Raw genomic sequence first — 27,989 nt, 5'->3', positions numbered from 1 at the left:
CGATAACCAGGGGGCAAACATGAAAATAAAACAGCAACAGCAATTATTTTAAAAGAAATTACAAACCAGAACACATTGTATGTACATTTTAGTACTTTAGATGAGTAAATATTATTAAATTAGTCCGATGATAGAGACAAAAGCATTCATTGGCTCTGGTCAGAGCTGTGACGCACTCGTGCTGTATTGAGTATGGACGCTGCTTAGTCTGCTGCTGCCCACCACTGTTACAAATGTCACCGACTGGCCTAAAATTATCATTAATGCTCGTTGTTTTTGTTTCTGTCTGACAGGTGAATATCTGTTCTTATTTTTCATTCAGCTAAACCGAAGTGACACTGTTTATTTGTGTAGATAACATCATGAGCGTGTGAATAGTATCTTGTCGCCGGAGTGGAAATATGGCCTGTTTATTTTGCAAGATTGTGACGATAACAGGAGCTTTTGGGTGGTAGACGCTAACATTTAGTTTAACTGTATTGTGTTTGTATTGTACATGTATATATTAGTATATTATATTCAACTCAGATTTGCATAATGTACATCAGGGGTCTGTTTAACTGGAACGTTATTATTTATGCTTAACTGTTCGGAATGCCGTGAAAGCTACTTTACTTATGATCTTAACAATACCGATAAATGACGTAGGTTACTACTGCTGTGTATTTGTATTTTTCCACTATAACAGTGGAGTGATATAAAGTGAAATTACTGCACCCTCTCTCAATGCGCATCACAACGCTGCCAGACGCATGAAACAGCAGTTTTTGGAAGTGTCTCCAAACCTAGTGCGCTGCCTACCTAGAAAGCATTTTGAGCATCAAAGGCCCCAAAATGTTGCCTTGGTAGGTAGCTCACTAGGTTTGGAGATACAGAGCCATGATTTAATTAGCTTAATGATGACAGTTTTTCTCCTTCACACTGGTGTTGAAACTGCAATTTCATCAGAAGGTTATGCTTAACACAGCTGCTTTATGTGAACTGTGTAGGGTTGTACCAGCTTTGTTAACAAAGCATTCTTTGTGCATTTTAATCCACTTCTGCTTCTACCACTTGTTTTGCTTTCTTTTGAATAGAGTGAGGTGAAAGTCAAGATGACTGAGAGCGGGGATCTTTGCCCTCACCTGGACTCTATTGGGGAAGTTACTAAGGAGGAACTGATTCAGAAGTCAAAGGTTAGAATCGTATTACTGATAATAAAGTTTAAAATATATTTTGAGACCTGTGTATTAAATTTTTACTATGTTTCATTTTAATCAAGGGTACTTGTCAGTCATGTGGAGTAGGTGGTCCCAACCTCTGGGCATGTTTACAGGTGAGGAGCTTTTACCCCTGCTGAAATACTTTAGTATTTTTATTCTTATTTTACTTATTTATAATTATTAGTGTGTAGAGAAGTATAGTGGTTTTTCAGCATGTAGAAAGATCTAGGAAGGTAATTTGATCAGCACCGTCCAATCTCTAAGATTAACCGCACAACCTTTCTATAATGTAAAGTCTTTTTCTTTGTCCACAGTGTAACTATGTTGGCTGTGGAGAGTCATATTCAGATCACAGTACTATACATGCTCAGGTGACAAATTGCCCCTTCATTCAATGATCTGTCCATACTCAGACATTCATTCATTCTGTCTCTGATATTGTATTATCCATGTCTCATTCGCTTTTTCTCTCATTCATTCATATACAAGTGCACCTCTTTTTCTTTTCCCCAGGCCAAAAAACACAATCTGACTGTAAACCTGACCACATTCAGGGTGTGGTGTTATGTCTGTGAAAGGGAGGTGTTTCTGGAACCAAAGCCTGTTACGCCTGTATCATTAGCTCACGGCTGCAAACATCTTGAACAGGTAAAAGCATCAAAAGCAGCAGGTATTTGAAGCAATACTCCTAGAAAACTAATAGAAATGACTTATTTTCTGCCTTTAGGATCATGTAAATATTATTGTTTCAGATGAGGTTGCCTGGGTCTTCTGCATTATTAATATTAGTCTGAGGATCAAAATATTTTTTCAAGCAGGAATATTTCTTGACTGTACAATGACAATACAAGAAACGTGTTTTACACAACCACAAATCTTGTTACCATTTTGTCATCATATTTAAGGATGTTTTAACAAAAATTGTAAAGAATTTTTTTTTTTTAAACTTCTCCCAGCCAACATGTCATCCATTGAAGGCAGTGCCCATTGCTGTGGTGGATGAGGAAGGCTCAGAATCTGAGGAGGATGAGCTCAAACCTAGAGGTATAATCAAACAGACAGGAAGCTGATGTTTCAAAACCTACACATTTCCCTTTTGACAATTGCTTATTGGCTGGACTGTAACCACCATAAACATTGTGGGGGACACGTCCCCACCAAATATTCAGAATAGTGGTCAATCAATATGGGTTTTTCAATAACAGATTACTTAAAGGGATAGTTCACCCAAAAATGAAAATTCTCTCAATATTTACTCATCATCATGATATTCCAGTTGGGTATGACTTACTTTCTTCACCAGAACACATTTGAAGAAAAAATAGAAATATATCTCATCTCAGTAGGTCCTTAAAATGCAAGTGAATGGAGATTTCTCTTTTGAAGCTCCAAAAATCACAGACAGTCAGCAAAAGCATAATTGATACGACAATGATACGGTTACATCTTCTAAAGTGATATGATCACTTTTTGTGCGAAAAAGGATCAATATTGAAGTACTTTTTAACTATAATCCAATGCTTCATAAGAGGATGGTGTCCAAGCGGTCTCTCGTGTGATGTACTCGGGTTGCCATGATTCAGAGGTTACTCTCACATTCTCTACTCGGTTGAGACATCCAGGATAAGCACACAAACACACCATTGTGAGTAACGAAACAGATAAATACAAATATAAACCAAAACCAACCAAGCTACTGTACAGCGTTCCTCCTCCTCATTTGTAAACAGCGCTGCTCTTCCGACTGTGATGCACATGCGTCAGTTCTCGTGTGTTTCAAATGCCAATGCGATTATGTCATGTGTACCGCTGCCGATCGGAAGCATGATTTTGAGTTAAACAAAAATAGCTTAAATATTTTTCTTTATCGCACCAAAAGCGATCATTAATTTAGAAGACATTAATGTAACTGGTGGTGTCATATGGATGACGTTTATGCTGACTGTCTGTGATTTTTGGAGCTTCAAAAGAGAAATCTCCATTCACTTGCATTTTAAGGACCTACTGAGCTGAGATATTTTTCTTCAAATGTGTTCTAGTGAAGAAAGAAAGCCATACACACCTAGGATATTATGAGGGTGAGTATATAATGAGAGAATCTTCATTATCCCTTTAACTTTTACATTTGGTCTCCCCCAAATCAGATTCAGGTTAGCTAAAATATTTACTAAAACTTGAACGAGTTAGGGGATAAATTCAGGTTCATCTGCGGTCAGTAAAATGTACTGATTAGAGAAGTTTGAGGCTGGTGTTTCCAAAGAAAGATGTGTTACACTTAATAGTAAATTTTTCTCAGGTCTCACAGGGATGAAGAACATTGGAAACTCTTGTTACATGAATGCTGCGCTGCAGGCCCTGTCTAACTGGTGAGCTTGTTATCTCGTTCACATGAATAGATGTCATCCAGACAACACAGAATGGATATCTTTCAGTTCTCTGCCTCCTGGCTCTAAGATTGACATTTATTTTATGGTTCTCTCCCCCTTTTCTTTCTCTCTCTCTCTAGTCCTCCTTTGACTCAGTTTTTCCTGGATTGTAGTGGGTTGGTGCGTACAGTTAAGAAGCCAGCGTTGTGTAAAAGCTATCAAAAACTTATCTCTGAGCTCTGGCACAAGAAACGGTAACAAACACTGATCTGACAAACATAAACACAAGGTTAATTTAGTGAAAACATTCTAGGGAACTTTCTGAACCTGATCGTCAATTTTTCCTCTTCTATACTTTCTTTGACTCTCTGTGCAGACCAAGTTATGTTGTTCCCACAAGTCTCTTTCATGGAATCAAACTGGTGAACCCTATGTTTCGTGGCTATGCCCAACAGGTATACAGAGATTGCTATGAAACCTTTTAAGACTGTAATTATTTAGCATGCACAAGTCCATAGGCTATAGGGCTTTAGAAAGCTAAATATGCTTGAATGTATTTACTGTAGATCCAGTCACTTTTTTCACAGAAGTTGCTTCCATCAGTTTAGTTCTGATGACGAATCTGGCATGGCGGTAAAAAACAAAACAAAAAAAAACATAAATTTTTTGGTCTGGCCGTAACCCAAATGCTGTAGTTTACACTCAGTTAAAAATCAAAAGCACTCAATGCTGCTGTCTGTTACTGTCACTGTGGTTACAGGTGTTCACGGCTATCAGGAGAATAAAAAAGGGGCTTGAGTTCAGTTATTCATTCATACAGACAATGCTCGAGCTGCTGTTGAATGAACGGCACAATTGGAGTGTCACATCATACAGTTGTTAATCCCAAACACTGATCTACTATAAACGTACTATTTTCACACAAACTATACTATCACTTGAAAATGCAGTTCCACAATATAACAAGGTTTCCCCTTTATCTCTGATTTCTAGGACACTCAGGAGTTCTTGCGTTGTCTGATGGACCAGCTTCATGAGGAGCTGAAAGAGGCCCTGACCGACTACAACGTTGCGATCTTAGATGTTGACCTCGACCACTCACTTGACAGCCATAACCATAGCGATGAAGACCGAAGCCCATCTGAGGACGAATTCTTGTCGTGTGACTCTGGATCAGGAAGTGAGAGAGGGGATGGAGAGAGGGCTGGAGGAGAGGCAGAGCTGCTGATTCAAGATGAGTGTGTGGGAGTGAGGGGGAACGGAGGGATCTCGGAGAAAGAGAGGCTAAAGGAGAGAAGAGGCGAGGAGAATACAAGAGAAATGGATGAGGATGCAGATGTGGACACGACCACACAGGAGGGACAGGCAGAGAGAGAAACAGAGGCAACCACTACAGCCACTACTGTACAGATACAAGGAAATACAGGTATGATGTCTGCCATTTAATATAATATAAATGTAGAATAGAATCTTATCACATTTAATCAGTAGCATACCTAAAATCTTGGGGGCGCTTCCGTGAACCATGAGACAGTGCTGGCCATACACAAGAATTTGTATTTGGGGTAAAATAGTATCACTGATGGAGACAGACAGTGATGTTATTTTTGGCAATCCAGTTCTCTCTAACTACTTGTTTTTTCTTCATTTTGCCATTTCGGTGCTGAAATATTTTCCGTGTATCTTTCAAGATAACTGAGTTTCAGAAAGTCTACTATAGGGTAGTGATGCTGATTTATATTTTCAACCAATCAGTAAACATTTGACCATTGTCATATGAGAAGAAAGCGATTCCACAGCAAAAGTTCTATAGTGGAGCTCTGTTATATAATTATATATGTAATATTTGACTAGTGAACTCGCGCCTCTATGGGAATTGTTTATTTAATAATGTTGTGTCAAATGTGATAAGACTTTACATTGTTATACAGTAGAAGTCTCCATCTTTGATATTTACTTTAGTCACTGTAATTATGGTTAAAATCATTCCTGCAGAACACAGGAAAGCAGTTGACCTGGCAAAATCTTATATTGACGAACTACACCAGCTCAGTCATGACAACTCTCTGAAAGATTTAGCATGTTAATGTGGGTATGACATTGGTAGGATATTGGTCTTGGTGGACTAGATCTTCTACCCTGACTTGCTACTGCTAGAACATACACAGACATGCTAAGTAAGCTCTCATGCAAAGAGCTCTGTGCACTTTGCTAGTTTTTAATTCTTTTTGTATCATAAACCGGTGAGATTTGATACACCCTGCTACATAACTGTTCTTAGAAGTCAACATGTCAAAGAATTCAAAATCCTCGGGCTCTGGCGATATTGAAAGACACTTATGTGCTCAAGCTGATACCCCAGACAGGGCCACACACCAGGGACTCGGTTTGGACGGTGCAGCGGGAGAAATTCAATGCCAACAATGTCTGTAATGCTGGCAAAAGTTGTGGCGGACTTGGAGGATCTTGCGGTAATACGTCGATCGATCACTTCCATGGAGGCGAAATTCTCTGAGTTGGTTACAAGAATGTCGGATGTTGAGAGACAGATCGATAATCTGGAGTCATTGGAGAGGGAATTAGCTGCTAATCCGCTAGCGTCCAAAGCAGATTTGGAACGCATTTGGGAAAAACTGGAGGATTTGGAGAATCATCATCGATGAAACAACGTCTGCATTGTTGGAATTCCTGAGCATGAGGAAGGCAGAGATATGGTAAAATTCCTAGACGAGCTCTTCCCGAGTCTGCTCGACATAACAGGCCATAAGATGGAAATCGAGCGAGCTCACAGAGTCCCGGCTCGCAGATCTGCGGAGGGAGACCTAATTCTGGCCAAATTTCTGAGATCATCCGATAAAGATCTTGTGTTACGCGAGGCGAGTAAAGGAAAGCTTTCTTGGAAGAACCACAGCATTTTCTTTTTCCCAGACTTTGCAAATTCGACAAGAGAGAAACATGATCGATTCAAGAAATGCAAGAAACACTTACATCAACAGAAGATCACTTTTGCACTGATGTTTCTTGCCAAATTGAGAATAGATACTACATGCCCACAACAAGCATTGTCTTTCATAGAGACAATGGGATGAGTAAGCCATTTGGTGTTTCTCACGTGGCCTCCAAGTGAGCTTGACTTGCTGAACATACACTTGACTGTCTGAGGAAGCTGGGCACCATTTTGTTTCTTTTTGTGCTGGTTCCGCCTAACGGCTGGAGTCTGTTTTGTGTAGTAATCGCTTTTGCACCGAAGTTTCTGGTCAAATTGAGAATAGATACTAAGGATGTCCGCAAAATTTTTACATGCCCACAACAAGCGATGTCTTTCATAAAATCAATGGACTGAGGAAGTCATGGTGTGTTTCTCACATTGCCCCCAAGTCTCGTTGAACATACACTTGACCCTCCGAGGAAGCTGGGCGCCTTTCTTGTTTCTTTTTGTGCTGGTTCCGCCTAGCGGCTGGAGATTGTTTTGTGGAATAATACTCCTTTGGGACAGTTGTGGATGAATCTGCTCATTCTTTGTGCTTATGCCTTCTATTGCCTGGAGTTTGTTTTGTGGAGTATTTTTTGCAGGACATTGGAAGGATTAGGTCATCTGCTGCACTCATTAACAGCTGGCTCACTGAACATTCGTTTGACTGTCTGAGGAAACTGAACAAAGTTTTTCTCTCTTCTTTTTGTGCTGGTTCCACCTAGCGGCTGGAGCTTGATTTGTGGATGAACATGCATCCAATACAGTTTTGTGAATGAATCTACACGTTCTTTGTGTTTATTCTGCCTATTGGCTGAGTTTGTTTTATAGATTATTTTCTGTTATGTAATTCTGTCTCACAAAATTTGTATAGAAGCAACAGACTTGAGCAGTCCGATGGCAAAGTTGTTGCGGGGGGCTCTCGTAGGTGTACATGGACTGTTTGAGTTTAGAGGGATGGACGGCGGTTGGCGCTGTTGTGTATGGGGTTAATGTGCACGTTTTTCTTTTTTCTGTTTGTTTTGTTCTGGGGGATGTTCGGGATTTGACTGTTGCACTAATGTTGGAATGTGGTCTTTATAATTTTATTTTTGACACAATCTATTTTTTCTAAAATGTCAAATGTTAATATGAGTGGATTGTCTATCTCCACGTGGAATGTGAATGGGTTGGGGCACCCCATAAAAAGAAGGAAGGTTATTTCTTTTCTTAAACGTAAGAAATATGATATAGTGTTTCGTCAAGAAACACATGTTTCCCTGCAGGAAGCTGAAAACTGTGGGAAGATATGGGGTGGACATGTTTTCTTTAGTGCTGTCTTTAGTGCTTACAATTCAAATGTCTCAAACAGATTAAAGATAAATTGGGAAGAGTCATTATTGTTTTAGCAGAAATTCAGGGGCAAAGGTTGATTTTGGCTAATATTTACGCACCTTACGCTGATGATAAGGGCTTTTTTATAGATCTTGAAGGGATGTTGCAAGCCGCTGGCACCCCTCATGATATAATATTGGGAGGAGACTTTAATCTTTTGATGGACTCAGTCCTTGATCATAGTGAAGCCAAAGTGTGTAAGCCCCCTAGAGCAACATTGACGCTTCACAGGATGTGTAAAAATCTTGGTCTTACAGATATTTGGAGACTTTTGAATCCATCTGGTAGGGACTATTCATTCTTTTCATCAGTCCATAAGATTTATTCTAGAATAGATTTTTTTATATATATCTAAGTCCCTCATTTCATTTGTTGTTGATTGCTTAATTGGAAATATTTTAGTCTCAGATCACGCCCTGGTGAGTTTAGAGGTGTTGCCACATACGGAGAAAAATAAATAATATAGTTGGCACTTTAATGTATCCTGACTTGCAACAAATGTTAAAGGCTGAAATCAATGTTTATATGGAGACCAACTGGTCCACAGTATCCTCTGTGGGTGTGGCTTGGGAGACACTTAAGGCAGTTCTTAGGGGTTGGATCATACACTCTGCCTCATTCATCAAAAAATCCAAAGCACGAGAACTTCTGGAGTTGGAAGAGAATATTAAAAGTACAGAGACAAAACTGAAGCGCCGAATGTCGTCTGATGGCCTCAGAGAATTGACCCGATTGAAATACAGATATAATACTATTTTTTTGCGGAGTTTTGGTTATTTAGGGCAAGACAGTCATATTTTGAGTCGGGGGACAAAGCAGGGAAGCTTTTGGCTTGATATATAAAGCAGACAGAGTCTTTTTCTACCATTCCCTCAGTGAAATCTGCTGGTGGTGAAATATTTACCTCGGCCATTGATATTAATAATGCCTTTAAAGAATTCTATCTTGATCTTTATAATTCCACATCTTCGTCTACTGATGAAGATATTAGAAACTTTGTGGAACCATTAGATCTCCCTAAACTGACGACTGAGCAAAAAAATTCTCTTGATTCAGGGCTCGACAATAAAGACTGCCCGATGGCCCGGGGCCAGTGTGAGAAAGATTCGGGCAAGTTGCTAGAACTGTCACTTGCCCGATCGGGCCAGTGCTGCATTTATAACATTAGTGCAAGCAAACAACAAGCGAGAGAGCACAAAAATTACACGGAGTGAACGAAGTCTTCTAACCGAGGAGTGACCACGAATATATTTATCTCGCAAAGACATGCAAATGCATAATATTCTGGATGCACCAAGGCACAGTCGCGTGCACGCACAAGATCGTGCAGACACTGAACGCAGTCTCCTAGCACTGTCCTCGCTCTTTTCCAAGTGTCTTAGCAGCAGCTATTACCAGTGTGTAGAAAACAGCAGGTAAAAAACCCACTTAATGAATTTCGTAGTGGAATTTAACATCTTGTGCAACACTTTAAGTATCCCCGCACATTCCGTGTTCACCGTGTGCGAAATCCCCACATTTTTCGTTTTTACACGTTGGAACACAAGAAATCAACAGTTTCTTTCTATAGGACTGAAAATCCATGTCTCTCCGTGCATATGTCTCATCATCATCTCTCTCAGTGCAGCGTGGACTGTTTAACATGCATGTGCTCTCGTAAAGGGACAGAGCGCTAGTTTTATTCCCACTGTAAAAAAACAAACACATTTTCTCTCATTAATTCGCCTTTAGAGATGAAGCGCCGAATGAGACGTAATAAACTTTGTTAAACGGCAGTTATACACGTATCTGGAAATCACAAGCTGCTCAGTATCCAAAATGCAAGTATACATTTAATTAGGTAATGTTTCAAAACGTAAACGTTAATTCGACATGATAATGGCGTTTGATATGAAAAGAAGCAAGATCACTAGGCTATTATTATCAGAGCTGTTCAGCTGCAGGGTGAAGATGAATATTTGAAACAGTCTACTTCATATCATCCTCATAAAACACCTGTTACATGTCTAATTTCTGGACCATACAGGTATTTTTGTTTTTGTTCTTTGTATATCAGTCAGTGTTGGTCTTGTTTGTGTTGTCTGATTTCATGTTATATACACATTGTTAATTCACAGATTACGCCTAATATCTTCCTACTGTATATTACACATCACAACTGATTTAGTAGCAAGTCTGTTCTCTCAACCAATAATCAAATCTTTAACTCAGTGAATAATCTTTGATCCTTCTTGTGAAAACACTACACATGGGCAAAAGTTGCATGACTAAACGGGTGACCGAAAACCCATCATCTCCTCCACAGAACTCTTGGCTTAAAAACACATGTGTAAATGGCAGGACGGCTGAGGTTAATATGATGTATTTATGAATTGATATCTGTAAAGCGCATATATGGGATTACATAAGGCATAAATCATATCTTGCAAATTATAAATGTGATTCAATTTTAGGGGACATTGTATTTTTTATTTTTTTCTCCCCTTTTTCTCCCCAATTTGGAATGCCCAATTCCCATGCGCTCTAAGTCCTCGTGGTGGTGTAGTGACTTGCCTCAATCTGGGTGGTGGAGGACGAATCTCAGTTGCCTCCGCGTCCGAGACCATCAATCCGTGCATTTTATCACGTGGCTTGTTGAGCGTGTTACCGTGGAGACATAGCGCATGTGGAGGCCCACGCTATTCTCCATGGCATCCAGGTACAACTCACCACACGCCCCACCGAGAGTGAACCACATTATAGTGACCACAAGGAGGTTACCCCATGTGACTCACACCTCCCTAGCAACCGGGCCAATTTGGCTGGCTGGAGTCACTCAGCACGCCCTCGATTCGAACTCGCGACTCCAGGTGTGGTAGTCAGCGTCTTTACTCGCTGAGCTACCCAGGCCCCTGGGGGACATTGTATCAAAAACATAAGCTTTGTAAAAAATATTTATCTTTGGACATATTTTTTAAAGCCATGATGGTAAAAACAGCTATTTGTCATTTTTGTGTTGGGGCCAGTGAAAATTTTGGCAGGGCCAGTAAAAATCTGAAGCACTGGCCCAACCGGGCCAGTAGAAAAAATCCTTAGCGTTGAGCCCTGTGATTCTGAGATAACCTTGGAGGAGCTTGATGAGGTAATTAAGGCCCTGCCTACAGGCAAGGCTCTGGGGCCAGATGGTTTTGCCACTGAATTTTTTAGATCTCATGCCACAGAACTGGCTCCACTTTTGTTAGAAGTTTATATGGAATCATTAAAGAATGGAAAGCTTCTGCCAACCATGACACAAGCCCGGATCAGTCTGATTCTTAAAAAGGACAAAGATCTAAGCGAGTGTAAGAGATACCATCCAGTTTCCTTGATCCAGCTAGATGTTAAAATGTCGTCAAAAATTCTGGCTAACCGATTGTAACAGGGTTCAATGGAAAGGAGGCGGCGGGAACAGGACGAAGCATCAAAGAAATGTTTTTAATAAACTTAAACACAAAGACACACAAACGTAAACGCATACAGGGCAGCTGCCTGTAGCTCTCTCTCTCTCCCAAACTGCCGCATCGTGTTGCGCTTATCCCTCACCTGGGCAGCGGCTCTACCGCTCCAGGCGGTCGGCAGCGAGCCCCTCCTCCCCTCGCGGATGGCGGCCGTTCTTCCGACCCCGCCACGTTTTGGTGGCCGATAGGGAACTCCTCCAGCTCTGGCAGCGGCCCCACCGCTCCAGGTGGCCGGCAGTGAGCCCCTCCTCCCCTTGTGGATGGTGGCCGTTCCTCCGCATCCAGGCGGCCGGTAACAACTCCTCCATCCCCCTGCGGATGGCCGCGGCTGCTCCTTTGGGGTGGATGGTAGTAGCGAGGACTCTACAACGGCGCATCCCTCCTCCTTCCCGGGCTTCAGCACCAATGTAACAGGGTTCAATGGAAAGGAGGCGGGAACCGGACGAAGAATCAAAGTAATGTTTTTAATACATTTAAACACAAAGACACACAAACGTAAACTCATACAGGGCAGCTGCCTATAGTTCTCTCTCTCCCGAACTGCTGCATCTTGTTGCACTTATCCCTCTTCTCGGCTGATTAGCACGATTGGGGGCCGGGCATGCGTAATCACGGCCCGGCCCAGCCCTCCTCCTTGTCACACCGATTAAGTAAAGTTATGACATCTCTTATACATATACATCAGGTGGAGTTCATTCGGGGCCGCAGCTCTTCTGATAACATTAGGCGTTTCATCAATATCATGGGGTCAGTGGCGAATGATTAGACTCCGGTCGCTGCCATCTCACTTGATGCCAAAAAGGTGTTTGATAAGATTTTGGAAATGTACGGGTTTGGGAATACTTTTATTGAATGGATTAAGTTACTATATAGACACCCAGTAGTGGCGGTACAAACAAATGGATTAATTTCAGATTATTTTACTTTGGATAGGGGCACCCGGCAGGGATGCACTCTTTCCCCATTATTGTTCTGTCTTGCCCTGGAACCATTATTAGCCGCGATAAGAAAGGAGGATGATTTTCCATGGGGTGATGGCGGGAGGTGTGGTGCATAAGCTTTTGCTTTACGCCGATTATATTTTATTATTCGTCTCTGACCCCACTAGATCTATGCCTTGCCTCCACAGGATTATAAATTCCTTCTCTAAATTCTGAGGTTACAGAGTCAATTGGTCTAAATCTGAAGCTTTGGCTCTGACAGCGAACTGCCCCACTGGAGGTGCCTGGCTTTTCAGACAGGCACTTTCCAGTGGCCCAAACAGGGCATTAAGTATTTGGGCATTTTATTCCCAGCTAATTTGTGTGATTTAGTTAGTTAATTTCGACCATTTAATAAAAAGGTTTTTGAGTGATGTGAGTATGTGGGTTTGATTACATTTAGCGATGATTGGGAAGGTTAATGTTATTAAAATGAATTGTATTCCAAAATTCAACTACCTGCTACAATCTCTCTCTCTCTGTAGATGTCCTCCTCTCTTATTTCAAGCAATTTGATAGCATAGTGAAGTCCTTTATTTGGAATGGTAAATATCCCAGATTACATTTCAACAAGTTACATAGGCGATTGACAATGGTGGGCTAGGCCTACACAAGATTTTGTTTTATTATTATGCATTCGGTCTCAGACATTTGGCTCATTGGTTGCTTCCACCTGAGAGAGCCCCTCCCTGGTTTTGTATTGAACAGGAAGTCCCCTATTTCGCCATGGCAAAGCCTTTCTATGAAACTAACCGGTGAAGTTAAGTCACACCCCATTATCTCACATTTGCACGTGGTTTGGACAAAAGTGTCCAGAGTGTTTAATTTGGACATTTATTTAAATGTTGCCTCAAGCATATGGCTGAACCCTAAATTATGTATTAATAAGTCCCCTTTCTGTTGGTCAGAGTGGATTGGGAGGGGGGTTACTACACTCTGTGACCTATATGAGAGTGGATTGCTGAGATGTTTTGAAAAGTTGGTTCAACATTTTAAGATTCCTAGATCCCAGTTCTTTAGGTATTTACAGCTGCACCACCTGTTCTGTACTATTTTTGGGAGTAGTTAAAGGTCATGAGGCATCGGTGTATTACTCCCTGTTAATTCAGAGTCTGGGGGATGGAGCTTCGTCTTCTCTCAAGAGATTATGGGAGAAAGATTTAAACTTGGTATTGGAGGAGGGAGTGTGAGCTAGGATTCTAAAAAAAGCATCAAGTCTACATCTAGAGATGCAAGGGTCTGTCTGATGCAATTAAAATTTTGCATCGATTCAACTGGACCCCCTCTAGATTGTAAAGGTTGGGTCTTAAAGACATACCCACCTGCTGGCGGTGCCAATCAGACGGGGACACAACACATGTTTTTTGGGGATGTGTAAAGATCCAAGAATTTTGGTTGGGGGGTTCAGAACTTTATGTGTGAGGTATTGGACACTGAATTTTCATTTAGCCCCAGACTCTGTATTCTGGGTGATGGGACAACTCTTAATATTGGGGACAGATATTTAAAAAGTTGGGTCCTATCCGGAGTCATGATTGGTAGGAAAATCATCCTCAGGGGATGGAAGTCAGCTGGGACACCTTCATTTAGTGAGTGGTGTGGGGAGATGGGCGAGGTGGCAGCGTGTGAGGTGTTTTTTTAGAAGGCTGGGGAAATGGGATTTGTTTGTCAGGAAGTGTTTTTTTATTTTATTTTTTTTTTATTTTTAGGGTTCTCGTGGGGGGGGGCTGTGGAGAGGGATTTGTAGGTTAGTTGGGTATGTGTTTTAGTGATGTTGTTTGAATGTATATCTTGTTTTTTTATTTTTTATTTTGAATTCTCTGTTGGTGACCACAGTAGTGCATGTTTGTGTCGGGTGGGGGTGTTCGGGGGGGAGGGTGTTTAATGTGAATAATTGATTCCTTTTTTTATGTTGTGTTTGTATGTTTTTATATTTGGAATCAATAAAATTGTTAATAACAAAAAAGCATAAGGTTTTGCTGCTGCTACACTATTTGACAAACACAAGACATGCTGCATCAATCATGTATGACATGTGGAACAACCCACCCCTCTCTCTCGTCATCGTTGCCCCGCCTCTTAGGGCCATCTTTCAGCCAGGCTCACAACGCGAGTGGGCTGGAGAGAGGAGAGACGCAACTTTATGAGCTTCATTGGGGCAGTGATTGATGAGGTACACATGATTTTGAATAGCCTCATCACCGCTGCCATTAAAACACAGTGCGCCAGCTTCTGTCTCATTCTGTGCACACATGGCGTCCTTCGCAGGTCCAGGAACAAAGCGGGCAGTGTCCGGCACGAATTAGATGCATCGCCGGAGGTTGGAGTGTGTGTCGCGACCGACGGGCCAGGATACTGAGCCACATTTCCCATCAAGCGATGAGGGAAGCCGGGCTGTTCTAGTGAAGCCCCCGCCCCACGTACTTCAGATCCACCAGGGGAGCGCATTGTGCCCACTGTACCCCGCCCATTATACCTGGACCTTACCTTCTTTGCACTCCCTGCCTTCACATAGCCCCATTCACCACGAGGATGCCAGATTCTACTATATTGTGGACACATAATTCCCCATGGACATTTTATTCCCCTTTTATACAAATGTTATGTTTATTATTATTTTCAATACATGCCCCTTTGAGGCCTGATGCCAAACCCACTGTGTCTGTCTCTTGCTCACCCCGCCGCAACATAAGTACAATCCCCATATAGCACATCTAGACCTGTGGAGGTGGGTTTCAAAGAAAACTCGCAGCACGCTGCAGTGTAACCTCCTTGCACACTGAGCACATTTAAATGTTAGGCAAAGAGAGAGTATGCAAGTTGATTGGCTACCCAATTACATGTCAAAGGACCCATCAGCTTATACCATGCAAGCCGATTGGCTTGACATATCACATGTGAGCGCGCTGATTGGCTAACAGATAAAAAGTTAAAAGAACCTATCAGCTTGTAGAGTTTTATGGCTCTACAAGCCATGGTCGAGGCCCCCCCACCCCTCCCCCCAAATAGCAGGGTCTGCATTTGATACTGTTCCCTGAAGAGGTCTGTATGTGTGAATGTAAATCTTTTCACCTTCTGATCCCTTTTTCTATTGCAGAGCCTGATAATGAAGCTTCCATGCACTGTCAATCTTCTCGTTCCTGTAGCCCTGTCCACAGTGTGCAGGAGCTGCACTCCAGACTCTCCAGTAGTCCACCAAGGTCCAGCCCCCTCAGAGCTGGCCCCACTTACACTTTAAAGAAAGGTTTGCTTTTCACATACTGTATAGCCAATTACATTAGCATAGATCCCTTTGGCTCAAACAAAAGTTAGTTTAAAGATTTTTTGGCTTTGCACTAAATAACCAGTACCATTGTTTGTCCTATAGCTCAGATGCACCTAGGCACCAAGAAGAAGAAGCAGTCCCGTTTCCGCAGTGTTATTTCCGATATCTTTGATGGATCCATTCTGAGTCTCGTTCAGTGTTTGACGTGCGACCGGGTGAGGGACGATGTATAGAGCTTTTCTCACTCTAGAGGGCACCAAGCATCAAATCACATGCCTTGCACTTCACAACGTATTACTACAGTGAAGTTGAAACTACAGTGTAGTCAGTCAGTGAAGGACCATCTAGTATTAAATGAGCTTCAAATTTACTTCTGGAAGAACACTTTCATATATAGAGAGACACAACAGTGGATCAAATCAAATGAAACCAAACTCCAGTGTAAGACTGCTGGAAGAGTCGTGTTGCAAAGAAAATATCTGCCTTTGTAGGTGTCGACAACAGTGGAGACCTTTCAGGACCTGTCCCTGCCTATTCCGGGTAAAGAAGATTTGGCGAAACTCCACTCCTCCATCCACCAGAATGCTCCTGTTAAAACTGGTGTCTGCACAGATGGATATGCGACCCAGGGCTGGATCTCCTACATCATGGAGTACATACGAAGGTATAGGAGAGAGATGGTGAGAATGATGGAACTGAATATGATTATGATAAACAACATATGGAGAGAGCAAAAGAGTACTTTGATTAATTTTGTTCAGTTGATGAAAAATCCACAAGTAAAATTGAAACCAATATAGAAGCACTGCAAGCAAACTTGCATGTGTGTGGTGTATGCAGGTTTGTGGTCTCCTGTATCCCCAGCTGGTTTTGGGGCCCCATGGTAATCCTGGAGGACTGCTTGGCAGCATTCTTTGCTGCAGATGAGTTGAAAGGTAAGAACATATTCAACTGTAATTATGTGTAACACAGATAAAGGGAAAATATGATAATAAACTTTTGCACCTCATCATACTGCTTGGCAACCCTTGATTGATTTTTTTCCTTGCCCAAACAGGAGACAACATGTACAGCTGTGAAAGATGTAAAAAGTAAGCTTTATAATAAAAGTTAAAATGCTACGAGTGTGATGTACATGTAAAAATGCAATAGTTACCATAATGTCGAAGCATTGTACAGTTTTCATCTCTACAATATTAAGTAGTTGTTTAAATACTGTAAGAGTAACCGATGTAGCTGTTAGGTTTAGGTCAATCATTTAGATTAAACATGAGCTCATTTACTCTGTCTTTTTCCCAGATTAAGAAACGGTGTGAAATATTGTAAAGTTCTACGTCTACCAGAAGTGAGTGCCCTCCTCCAGTTTTATCTGCTCATTACTTGCTTTTTGTCAGTACAACTGGCGTTAAGAGTTGGTTTGTGTTCTCTGCAGATTTTGTGCATTCACCTGAAGCGTTTCAGACATGAAGTCATGTACTCGTATAAGATAAATAGCCATGTGTCATTCCCATTGGAGGGTTTGGATCTCAAGCCCTTTTTGGCTAAGGAGAGCCCATCTCAGATTACTACCTATGACCTGCTGTCTGTCATCTGTCACCACGGCACTGTGGGCAGTAAGTTTCTTCTATGTAATATTGTGAAATATAGCAGGAGCTTTAAAATGAGAGAGATGGGCTGGCTTCTGTTCATCTCTGGCACATACTCAACTTTTTGTAGTCAGCGAGGTCCCATAAGGAACAAAAGCCACATCGTTTTGCCTTGGGTCTTATTTTTAAAATGTTTTTTTTTTTTTTTTCTGTTTGACAGGTGGTCACTACATAGCATACTGTCAAAATGTGATTAATGGACAGTGGTACGAGTTTGACGATCAGTATGTAACAGAGGTGCACGAGACCGTAGTGCAGAATGCTGAAGCCTACGTCCTCTTCTACAGGTACACATAATACATTTAGTGCCATTTTGTTGACCTTGTAATGTTAATGGTGCATTTAGGAATTTTTTGTACTCTTTAATGCTCAATAAATTATTTTATTATGTTGGCTTTTCAGCCTGGCTCAGCTAATTCACATGTGCGTTCTCGAGTTGACTGACAGGCAATATCTGTATCTAAAAGATGATTGTCTCTTTTACCTGTAAGGCGGGACTTCCTTTTCTACATCTGTTGGCCATTTCAGATTCTCCCATTCATTTAAATACCAGTGGTCTGTCTCTGGCTAAATAGTCTCTGATTCCATTCATGTCAGTGGTCAAAAAAAAAAAATCTGTTTTCCCTTCTTGGTGGCTGTCATGTTAAGATCCCATGACCATTCATGACTTGCAATTGACTGAGTTACTACTACTACTAATAATAAGAAAGAGTATGTTTACTTTATAAAGCCTTGATATTTTTCAGTGTTTATAGGTTCTGTAAGTGATTTATTTTAATGAAATGATGCATCTTTTATTTGTTAGATATCACTAAAATAAGTGCCATGAAATATCACACCTGTCTCTGCAACAGCCCCAGACCGGGTAAACACTAATTTTTGTTAAGTAAATTTTTACCTTTACTAAACAAACATTAAAGTACATCAAAGCAAACCAAGCACACAAAACAGTCTTACAACAAACACAATATACATATTAAAGACAACATAACAACAGAGTCCGAGTCAACATCATAGTCCAGAGTGATGGTATGGATCAGCATGTGGTCACCAGTGAAAAGATAAAATGCCCTACAAACAGTGGCTGCTGGAAACAAACAGAGCAATGATAAAGACAAATGCCAGGATCTCAAGTGTCAAGAATGAACACATCGGCACCAGCTAACATGCTACAAATGTGCCCAAGACACATTCACCCCATAGATACAGTTGACAAGGAGGCCCCACCCACCTGTGTTAAACACTTTTCTTAAAGAAATACACTCTAAAATGTTTCTTTGTGTTTGTTTATGCTTGTATTTTAAATGCAGCAAAAAAATACAGATCTGATTTTTTTGACCAGCCAGTTGAATAAAAGAATTCTAACAGAGGACAAGCAATTTAATAAGAGGCGTATTGTGAAATCACACATCTAAATATGTGCATGTCTGCAGAAGTCTTTACTTTGTAAATTTAATGTATAACTATGGTAACCAAGATTTGTTTTCCACAACACTTAACCATGGCCCCTGTACATGATGCATTGCAGACTGTGGGCGTTTTCCAAACAGTTTTCCAATTACTGCCTACCCCGTCTTTCTGGAGAGGAAGTCTGCGACAGCCATCTGTGCCCCCGGTCTGTGGACCACCTTGAACTTAAATGGCTGGAGTGCCAGATACCAACAGGTCATCCGAGTGTTGGCATCCTTCATGCAGGGGAGCCATTGGAGCAGCCGTGGTCTGAACAGAGGGTGAACGCTCATCCCAACAAATAGTAGCAGAGTGAGGACCGACCACTTGATGACCAAACACTCCTCTATGGTGCTGTACGTCGTTTCTCTCATAGAGAGCTTTCAACTCTCCACACGGGACCAGAATGACTGATTGGCTTTTAGGCTCACCTCCGAAACGAGCTCCTCCCTTTCCGGAACTACCGTCGGCAAGGATATGGGGACCGCCTCTCTCCGTGGTTTTAGGAGGTTGAGATGGTAAATTTGACGAGCCCCGCCCCTATCCATACGCACTACCTCATAGTTGACTTCCCCAACCCACCATGTGACCTCAAAGGGCCCTCGCCACTTCGCAAGTAATTTCGAGCTCGATGTGGGCAGCAATACAAGTACTTCTGTCTCCCTGTTCAAACTCCCGTAGCTGAGCTCCCCTGTTATACAGCCAGGACTGACGTTCTTGCACTGTAGCAAATTCTCCTGTGATAGACGCCACAGTGTTTGGAGTTTTGCTCTCAGGTCATGAACGTATTCAATTTCATTTTTGTTTTGTGAAGGTCCCTCCTCCCAGTTTTCCTTTATGACGTCTAACACACTACAAGGCTTACGCCCATATAATAATTCAAATGGGGAAAACCCCGTGGAGGCTTGCGGGACCTCTCGCACTGCAAATAACGGGTTCGAACCACCTATCCCAATTCCGAGCATCTTCGTGCACAAACTTGCGAATCATATTTTTTAAGGTTTTATTAAATCGTTCGACCAAGCCATCCGTTTGTGGATGGTACACGCTTGTCCAAATCGATTTAATACTTAATAATTCGTACAGCTCGCGTAGTGTACGTGACATGAAAGTAGTGCCCCCCGTCAGCGAATTGCACACCCCACACCATCCCACTGTATTGCAGGACCCATCGACACACAACCCTTTTAACAATTCGTGAAAAGCCGTTCAATTAGTGCCCACAATTAGTGGATGGGTGAGGTGGGAACTAACCACAGCCTCAGTGTTATGCTTTTGACCCTGAAATAGAATAGTGACGGTCACAGCAGGATAAATGTAAATATCCCCGTGCATACACCTCACCTTCACCCGATTATTTGTATTCAGTGCTCCATTTTGAACCAAACATTGATGAATAGAGGTTGGTTACGACCTGAATCCACCAAGGCTTGGTATGTACCCCCCTAATATTCACGGGTATTTGGTACATCCCAGCTCGATCAGGAGTGGCCCATGGAGTGCCAGGGACCCAGATCAACGTCCTCACCTCCATCACCGTGCACTGTTCGTGGACATGACGCTCCCCGCAACTCCAACAGAGCGGCCCGAACCTCACGCCCACACCGGTGGCAGCAGCTTCCCCCACCTGAGAGGAAGAACGGGTAGAGCCTGGGGAGAGAGAGACAGGAGGGTTAATACACCCCTGAGGCCGGGGAACATGATAGGTCGGAAGGAAGGAGGGGGAGGGATCACGGGGAGAGAGAGAGTGGGGTGCGCCAGCCCCCGAGTATGCCGCTAAATGGTTCTCTGCCAACTGTACTGCTTCATCCAGTGACACAGGGCGGTGGCACTGGACCCACTCCACCAATCCTTTCGGTAGTTGGGAGTTGAATTGCTCCAGCACCACGAGATCGATGACATGCCTGACGTCACTGGGCTCCTCAGCCAGCACCCACCACTGGCAGTCTTCACGGAGCTGTTGAGCAAAGGCAAACAGGCGGCCGACTTCGCTCGGCGTCAAGGATCTGAACTGCGGCCAACCCGCTGCAGGATGGCTTTCTTCAGCTCAGGGTACCTCAGGAGGTTGTCGACCTGGAGCTGTTAGGTCACATGTTGGCCCTCCCCGGTCAGCAGCGGGAAGAGGTGGACTGCCCATTGTGCCCGCAGCCATTCCAGGGCTTGGGCCGTGCACTCGAAGAGGTCCAGAAAGGCCTCCGGATAGTCTTGCGCCCCCATCTTCGCAAGCAACGCGACTGCTGCTGGGGTCGCGGCATGCGCCCCCTCCTGAGGCACCAAGCTCCTCAACGCCCGTCGGTCCTCCTCTTGGCCTTCAAGGAGCACCTCAAAGTGCTGTTGCTGCTCCACCCGCATATCCATGAGGGCCTGATGTTGGGCCTGGTGGATGCTGCCAAGGGATTGGAAGACTTCCTCCAGTGGCGAAGATGACTCCATAGCAGCATACCATAGCACCAGTGTAACAAAGTTCTTAGTTTTCGTGACAAGGGTGGAAGCGGGAGACGGCGAGATCCAGCTCAAAAGGGCTTTATTTCCCACAGCTTCACAGACTGTATATATATTCCACTTTTCAGTGGGCACACTCAAATTAATGCTTTTCAGCAATACAAATCGCACTCTGGAACACTCTGCTCTTTGCAGCTCTCTCTCTCCCCTCTCTGTGGACTGGGCCATCTTTTGTCTCCCCCGAATCTCACTGTGCACATAGAAACAGTAATTAGTAACAATTCATCTCAGGTGGATGTCCTCAGTGCTTTCTCTCTCCCCAGACGGGCGCTCGACCACACCCTCACCTCCACACATACAAATATAATGCACCTGTAAATGGTTTTAATTTGCGTTTTCATGGCATATGTCATTTTGTCATTGTAGTATTATTGTCTTTCTCAGGAAGAGCAGTGAAGAGTCAGTGAGGGAGAGACAGAAGGTTGTAGCTCTGGCTAATTTAAAGGAGCCCAGTCTCCTGCAGTTCTACATCTCCAGAGAATGGCTCAATAAGTTCAACACATTCACTGAGCCTGGGCCCATCACCAACCACACTTTCCTCTGTCAACATGGAGGTATGAATATACATGAATTTTTAGATAGTCATCTAAAATCCTCCAACACTCTTTCAGATAAAGTGGGGTTAATTACAGTGGGCTTCAATTACATGTCCAAACTATAAATTAACCTTTATCCCTGCAAAATCAATGTTCCATTTCAGTTTGTGATAGATTTATTTTAAAATCTTTTTTCAGATACTGTGGCAGTAAAAACTTAATTCATGTTTTTACATTATACAGGAATCCCTCCTACTAAGTACCACTATGTGGATGATCTGGTTGTGATCCTGCCTCAGAATGTGTGGGAATATCTTTATAACAGGTGAGTCGTACATAGGAATGCACATATCTGTGACCTTTAGAAAGTCCTTAGGACATTCATCACCTTAGTGGAACATAGGATGTTTGATTTGTTAAGGAGGCCTTTCTTACAGATTAAGTTGGAAAATAATTTGTTTCAAAATAGAACTGACAAATAGTCCAACCTGAACTAACAAAATGTGTGATGGAGTTCTGTTGGTTATGAGGTATCTGTCAGGCTTAAGGAACTCCAGCACCAGGAGCTCCAGTAATGTAAACATTGCTGAGTTACGTGTTTGCTTCTCTCCACTGGCCATGCTTTGAAGATTTCTTCATGTCTTGAAACATTTTCACAGGTTTGGGGGAGGCCCAGCCGTAAATCACTTATACTTGTGTGCCATCTGCCAAGTAGAGATCGAGACTTTAGCCAAACGGCGGAAACTGGAAATAGACACCTTCATCAAGGTTAACAAATTAGAGTTTGCTTGAGTGTTTAATAATATGTTGCATTCTTGTAGCCAACTAGAACTGCTGTTGAGCCTAATTATTACACATCACCACAACACTCAACTTAAAAACTGCATGGAATCACAGATGGTGAGGCAGCTTTTATTTGAAAACCTGTCTTCTTCTTGGTTATCCAGGATCCACTCAGATTTACTGCATGTTTAGGGCGCATGGTGGTGTGGAAATGTCTGCTTGGTGCACATAAAGCCAGAGAACTGATGAAACACAGACTTCATACAGGACAGATCAAGATCATGATCTGCCCTGAAATCTTGTCAAAAGTGCATTATCTTGAGATATGCATCACCTGTTTTGAAACAGACATGCTTTAAAGCTTGAAAAAGAAGTCAAGCTGTCGAGTTGGTTTTCAAGGATTGTGTTGGAGTGAAAAACAACATATAATTGAGAATTCCAAACAGTTATACTAATGTAATCTAGTGTTGCTACATTTAGATGATTGGGGGAGTCTAAGGTTGATATTGGTCATATCTCTATATTTCTCTCTCTCCATCTTTAGTTAAATAAGGAGTTTCAGGCTGAGGAAGCTCCTACGGTCATCCTGTGTATCAGTATGCAGTGGTTCAGGGAATGGGAGAACTTTGTCAAGGGCAAAGAAAACGGTACACCCTCATGCATGTCCACACATTGATTAATCTGAGCACTCTTCAACAAACCTTAAACATATGATGCTTCTTATTTTTATAATTTGGAAAATATTCAGCAAAAAGAATAATGTAGCTCTGGAACATTTTTGTTCACTGATCTGAGAGAGAAATTTAAATGCCTGTTCATATATTGTGGAGCCATTTTGACACATTTGATTTGTATTTGAACAATATTGATACTTCTTTAAAATGTACTAAAAATCGACTATGTGTAATTTGTTCAATGTTAGAATAATCCCTGTCATGTGCAGGGGATAAATTGGGATTTCTGAGGTGGGGGAATGCTAAAATCAGGAGATTTAGCAAAAATAAATAAATAAATAAAGTTTTAATAAAATACAAGGGTGTCTAAATATGGATTTATTGATAGTCCTGTATGGTATATAATTCACAGAAGAAGATTTTTCTTTCAAATGAATAAATTTGATTGGGATTCTGTTTTACTAGGATAATGATTTGTCTCTCATTATGTATGTACAGTGTCATTCAATTTAATCGAGTTTAAAATGAGTCTAAAAGAGTTTAAAATGGCGTGAAGAAGCATTTTCACTACTGAATCCCACATTTGCTTGATTTATTTCAAAGGAAAAATACACAACATTAAAATAAATGCAGAATCAACCAAAATGGAGTACACATAAATATACAAATAACAGTGAAACCTTTTAATCGCTACTGCATATCAATGGATCAAAGAAACGGTTGAGCATTTGATTCCATATTACGCAATTTCTTTGAAATAGAGATCGGACCACGGCGCAATACAGAAGCGGAACGTGCATCTATATACGGGGGCACACGGTCTCGTGCTGTTCTTGAGTATACTGCCTCTAACAACTGACTAGAGCGAAGCATAATGAACTTGAAATATTTTAGAGCAAGGACAATCGAAGGTGCCGGAGTGCCATTCTGGACCATAACAGCCCAGTTTAACCCCTGGTCATGTGTAAGCATCCCAACCAGCAAGACAGTAAACTTGGCTCAACCAATGCCGTGAGTTTTGGCGGGACTGTTGGTTTGTATGAACAATGAAAATCTGTTTTAAAACAGTCATTATTTTTACAGTTCCATTTGGTCCTGCTTGTGGCACAGAAATTACACATTAGACTACACAATGAAATTATATAATGGTTTAATGCTTTGGCCTCTAATATTAAGTGTGGCAGCAATGTTCTCAGACTACGGAGTAAAAGACTTTGCTGAAGTTTGTTGAAAACAAACTCTCTCTACACCCCAAAAACACTCAATGCCTGTCATCTTTACACATAGTAACACTCTGCACTCACACACACCTTTGTGTGTGTAAACTTTAAAGATTTGTCAGCTCTGCCTTGACCACCCTCTGTATTTCTAAGGAAACATTAATATTTTCCTTGTCTTTCTCTCTCTTTCTCTATCTTTCTGCTGGTCCAGAGCCTCCAGGACCCATTGACAACAGCAAGATTGCAGTAATGAAAGGCGGACATATCCAGCTTAAACAGGGTATGGGCTGTGTGTGCATGCCTGTCTCCAAAATGATATGTACTTATCCGTGACTCATGTCAGTCAAAATTTTTCTGACTCGTATGTTTGTGTGTTTGTATATGGTTGTATCTGTGTTGGTTTTGTAGGAGCAGACTACGGGCAGATATCTGAGGAAACGTGGCAGTACTTGTTAAGTATTTATGGTGGTGGGCCAGAGATTGCTGTGCGCCAAACTATCAGCCCCCCAGGCACTGACACACATGGAGAGAGGAAGATAGAGGCAGAGACCAGAGCTCTCTGAATTGGTAAAACACACATATTTACACTTTTATATTTGCAGTGAATGTATATAACACTGAAAAGGCTGAACATATACATTTCACATACTGCATGTGCTCACAGGCACACACAGGAAATGTGGGTGGGTGAGAAATGCACTTAATACCAGACATATTTCATCAGCATATTTGTTCTAGTCAGTGCATGGTACAGACGGTATGATGCAGACTGGCTGCATCAGTCACTAACCACATACATCAGTGTTTCTCAACTAGTTTTGCTTCAGGACCCAGATTTTACACTGGATATCCATTTGGTGACTCAACACATACCAAATTTGTTTATTGTATTAAAGAAAACAAAAATGTCCACAAAATCAAACATTCAATGTATAACTTGTTTTAATTTTGCCAAAACACGAATATCGCTTTTCCACCATCGGGCTGAACGTTCTGAGCACTGTAAGTAACAGTTCCAATAATATTTCCACTCTTGCACAATTTGTCTTTTACAAGGACATCAGAATGCCATTTATTGGCATAAAGCTGCTCAAAGGCTCAAGTATACCTTGTTTTTTTCTGCGAGCTGGATTGTCTTACACACGGTTGAGCGTTCAGCCTTTCAAAGTATACTCTTTTGAACGCGAGTGAATACGGACGCATTCGACGCCTGAGTACTACGACTGCTTTATGATACTCTTTTACAAGTCAACGGTTGGCGCATGTGCCAAATATGCGCAGACGAGGACTGTTCTTGTGTCCAGAAAAACTTGGCCGCACACAAACAGTTTGCGCAGACTGTGCTAATGACAAAATTTGCGCCATGCATATTGTGCGTGATCCTGTCTGGAACACGGAAAACTGAAGTGTACTTTGGCTTTAAGATACGAAAGCGATGTTTGCATTTGCCTGCACTGTGTAGACTGCGGACACTTCACCCCTGTATATGTGCAGCTTTGTTAGTAAGCTGCTTTCTCCACAGCAATGCTATTTCCACACTATGGTTCTGTAAATAACAAACATGGCATCTGAGGTCTACTTCGCTCTTTTTTTTCTTCTCTGCTGCTTCGCTTTATTTCCAGATATTCCAGAGTTCTTGATGTGTTTGTTTCCTTACCTTTCCATTGGAAACTGCAGCGGAATTGTGCTGCATTAGTGAGGTTTCTCTCTTATGTCAAACTCCAGGATTCCCCCAATGTACTTAAGCACAAATGCGGACGTGAGGGACAGTACTCGATATTTTAGGTGTGTATAAATTGGTATATTATTATCTAATTCCCTCATTAGGGAATTAGACAACTCTGGTCACGTTCTGTGTTTTGCTCTAAAGATTCAGTTGCGGGAGTAGTGCTGCCACTGAATAGCGCTTTAAGAAACATTGTCAGAGTATTTTAGGATGGTAGTCCGTCTGAATCGGCGGGAGATTGCATGTTCGGGAAGCGTTAACGAAAGCGAAAGTCATGAGAATAATACAGTTTTTTTTAGTTTTTTTACAAGGCATACAATATCCAGTTGTTATTAATAGATTTTTGTCTCTTAATTATTTTCCTGTTTTTTTTTACTTTTCTGTAGGTGATGATGACCCACGTGTTGATGACCATTTCACACCACGCTTGCATTTCTGTCTCATAAGCACTTTGTGAGCATTTCTGTGGATCTATTATCTGTGACTGACAGAGCTATCATAGTGTAGGAAAGGGTCCTATTTATTAAGTGAAAAGTATATTATTAGAAACGTACAACATGAAACATATTTATTCTATTCACGTACAAGTTAGGGTGTGCATTGGTGATATGCTTCTTTTGTTTGTCTGTGGAAGTAAGGGCAGTGATGTAAGCGTAATTTCTCAGTACATTACATCTTTGGTAGTGCAAATGAAATAAAGTGAAATACATCATGCACTATAAGCAGGACACAAGCTGTATGTCACTCTAAACCTTCATTAAAGCTCTTTGCTGACTTCTGTGTAGGCAAAATAAGGCTTGAAATTGGTATCTGCATGTTCAAAGAAGCTTTCTCACTATTCATGTTCTTTAGAAGCACTATCAGATGGAGATGCTTTGAAATTGCAGAAAAGGTATATGCTGCTACATTTCAGAAGTTTGGAATAGCAACAAGATATGGTGTCATATGAGGCTTTGCATTTTCATGTGCATAGTAAAGAATTTCTTGAATCTAATGCCTGTTCTAATGTTATTTCACTTGTTTTATCACTGTAACAATTTTATGATGACCCATTTTTAGATTTGGATGTTAAAAGTTAAAGAGGTGTTACTTACAATCAATATTAAATTCTGTTTTAAAGCATTTTGAAATCCTCTGAACTAAAATGAATAGCTCTGTCCCAATCATAGGAAGTGAATCCTCAGTGCAACAGGGTTGCGTAAACTGCAATGTTTCAGATCATCAGTATTAAATAGTTTTCAGATCATTCAACATTTCATCATATTGTCAGAAACAAAACTGCTTGGATGCATAGTGTGTTGCATCATTAAATGCTGAAATGTTTTAATGATTCCCCATTTGATGATTATATAACTGGTTGCATACAACACCACATCCCCAAGTGAAACAAACTAAACTACTTTTCTAAGGGAATGTGCAATGAGGTAGATCAGGTGTGTTAGGAGTGCTAAAGGAATAGCATTAAAATGTCTGTTTTTGAACATATTCTTTGTACATAATAACATGTAACAGTTTTATTTATGAATGTCGTCTTTTCACATCAACAAAAGGACAAAATTGTGCAGAATTGTGAGTTGTGTATAGGATAACGTGATGACTAGGTTTGAACAATGAAAGGCCTGTTACATATTTTGTTGTAGGAACTTAAAATTCCAAGGTTATTCTTGGCGGAATGTCTTTTTCATTTAAGTGATTTAAATCTTCTTAATTGTTAAGATGTGTCTGATTTGAGAAATTTAAATAAAGCCTGTTCTTTATCTACTGTTTGCTACTTTATTTATTTGTTTACTTACTTTCTGTGCCTCTTATGAACATCTTT

The 27,989-nt window shown here is 41.5% G+C and overlaps 1 protein-coding gene across 4 annotated transcripts; it reads left to right on the top strand.

Moving 5' to 3' along the window:
• Positions 1–3: 3 nt before the first annotated feature.
• On the top strand, positions 4–27,927 carry LOC127432076 (ubiquitin carboxyl-terminal hydrolase 20-like). 4 transcript variants are annotated; one of them, XR_007895682.1, is made up of 26 exons: positions 4–293; positions 1,077–1,175; positions 1,262–1,315; positions 1,517–1,573; positions 1,716–1,850; positions 2,159–2,246; positions 3,499–3,568; positions 3,709–3,822; positions 3,945–4,023; positions 4,562–4,994; positions 15,467–15,613; positions 15,737–15,849; positions 16,126–16,298; positions 16,475–16,569; positions 16,692–16,725; positions 16,934–16,979; positions 17,067–17,247; positions 17,441–17,567; positions 21,616–21,785; positions 22,011–22,092; positions 22,427–22,535; positions 23,095–23,197; positions 24,656–24,724; positions 24,853–25,011; positions 26,067–26,229; positions 26,557–27,927. XR_007895682.1 is itself a non-coding variant. In XM_051682872.1 (25 exons), the coding sequence occupies exons 2-24, from the start codon at positions 1,095–1,097 to the stop codon at positions 25,005–25,007; spliced, it is 2,715 nt and encodes a 904-aa protein (XP_051538832.1). In that variant the 5' UTR covers positions 4–293; positions 1,077–1,094; the 3' UTR covers positions 25,008–25,011; positions 26,557–27,927. The 4 variants fall into 4 exon arrangements, 2 of the variants coding, with proteins under 2 accessions (XP_051538832.1, XP_051538845.1); XM_051682872.1 differs by lacking the exon at positions 26,067–26,229; XR_007895689.1 differs by lacking the exons at positions 22,011–22,092; positions 22,427–22,535; positions 23,095–23,197; ... (2 more) ...; positions 26,067–26,229; positions 26,557–27,927 and adding an exon at positions 18,809–19,085 and having other exon boundaries at positions 21,616–21,762.
• The last annotated feature ends 62 nt before the right edge of the window (positions 27,928–27,989 follow it).

Source organism: Myxocyprinus asiaticus, chromosome 4 (assembly GCF_019703515.2).
Source record: "Myxocyprinus asiaticus isolate MX2 ecotype Aquarium Trade chromosome 4, UBuf_Myxa_2, whole genome shotgun sequence".
NCBI classification, from domain to species: domain Eukaryota; kingdom Metazoa; phylum Chordata; class Actinopteri; order Cypriniformes; family Catostomidae; genus Myxocyprinus; species Myxocyprinus asiaticus.
This window is presented reverse-complemented; position numbering and strand designations above follow the sequence as displayed.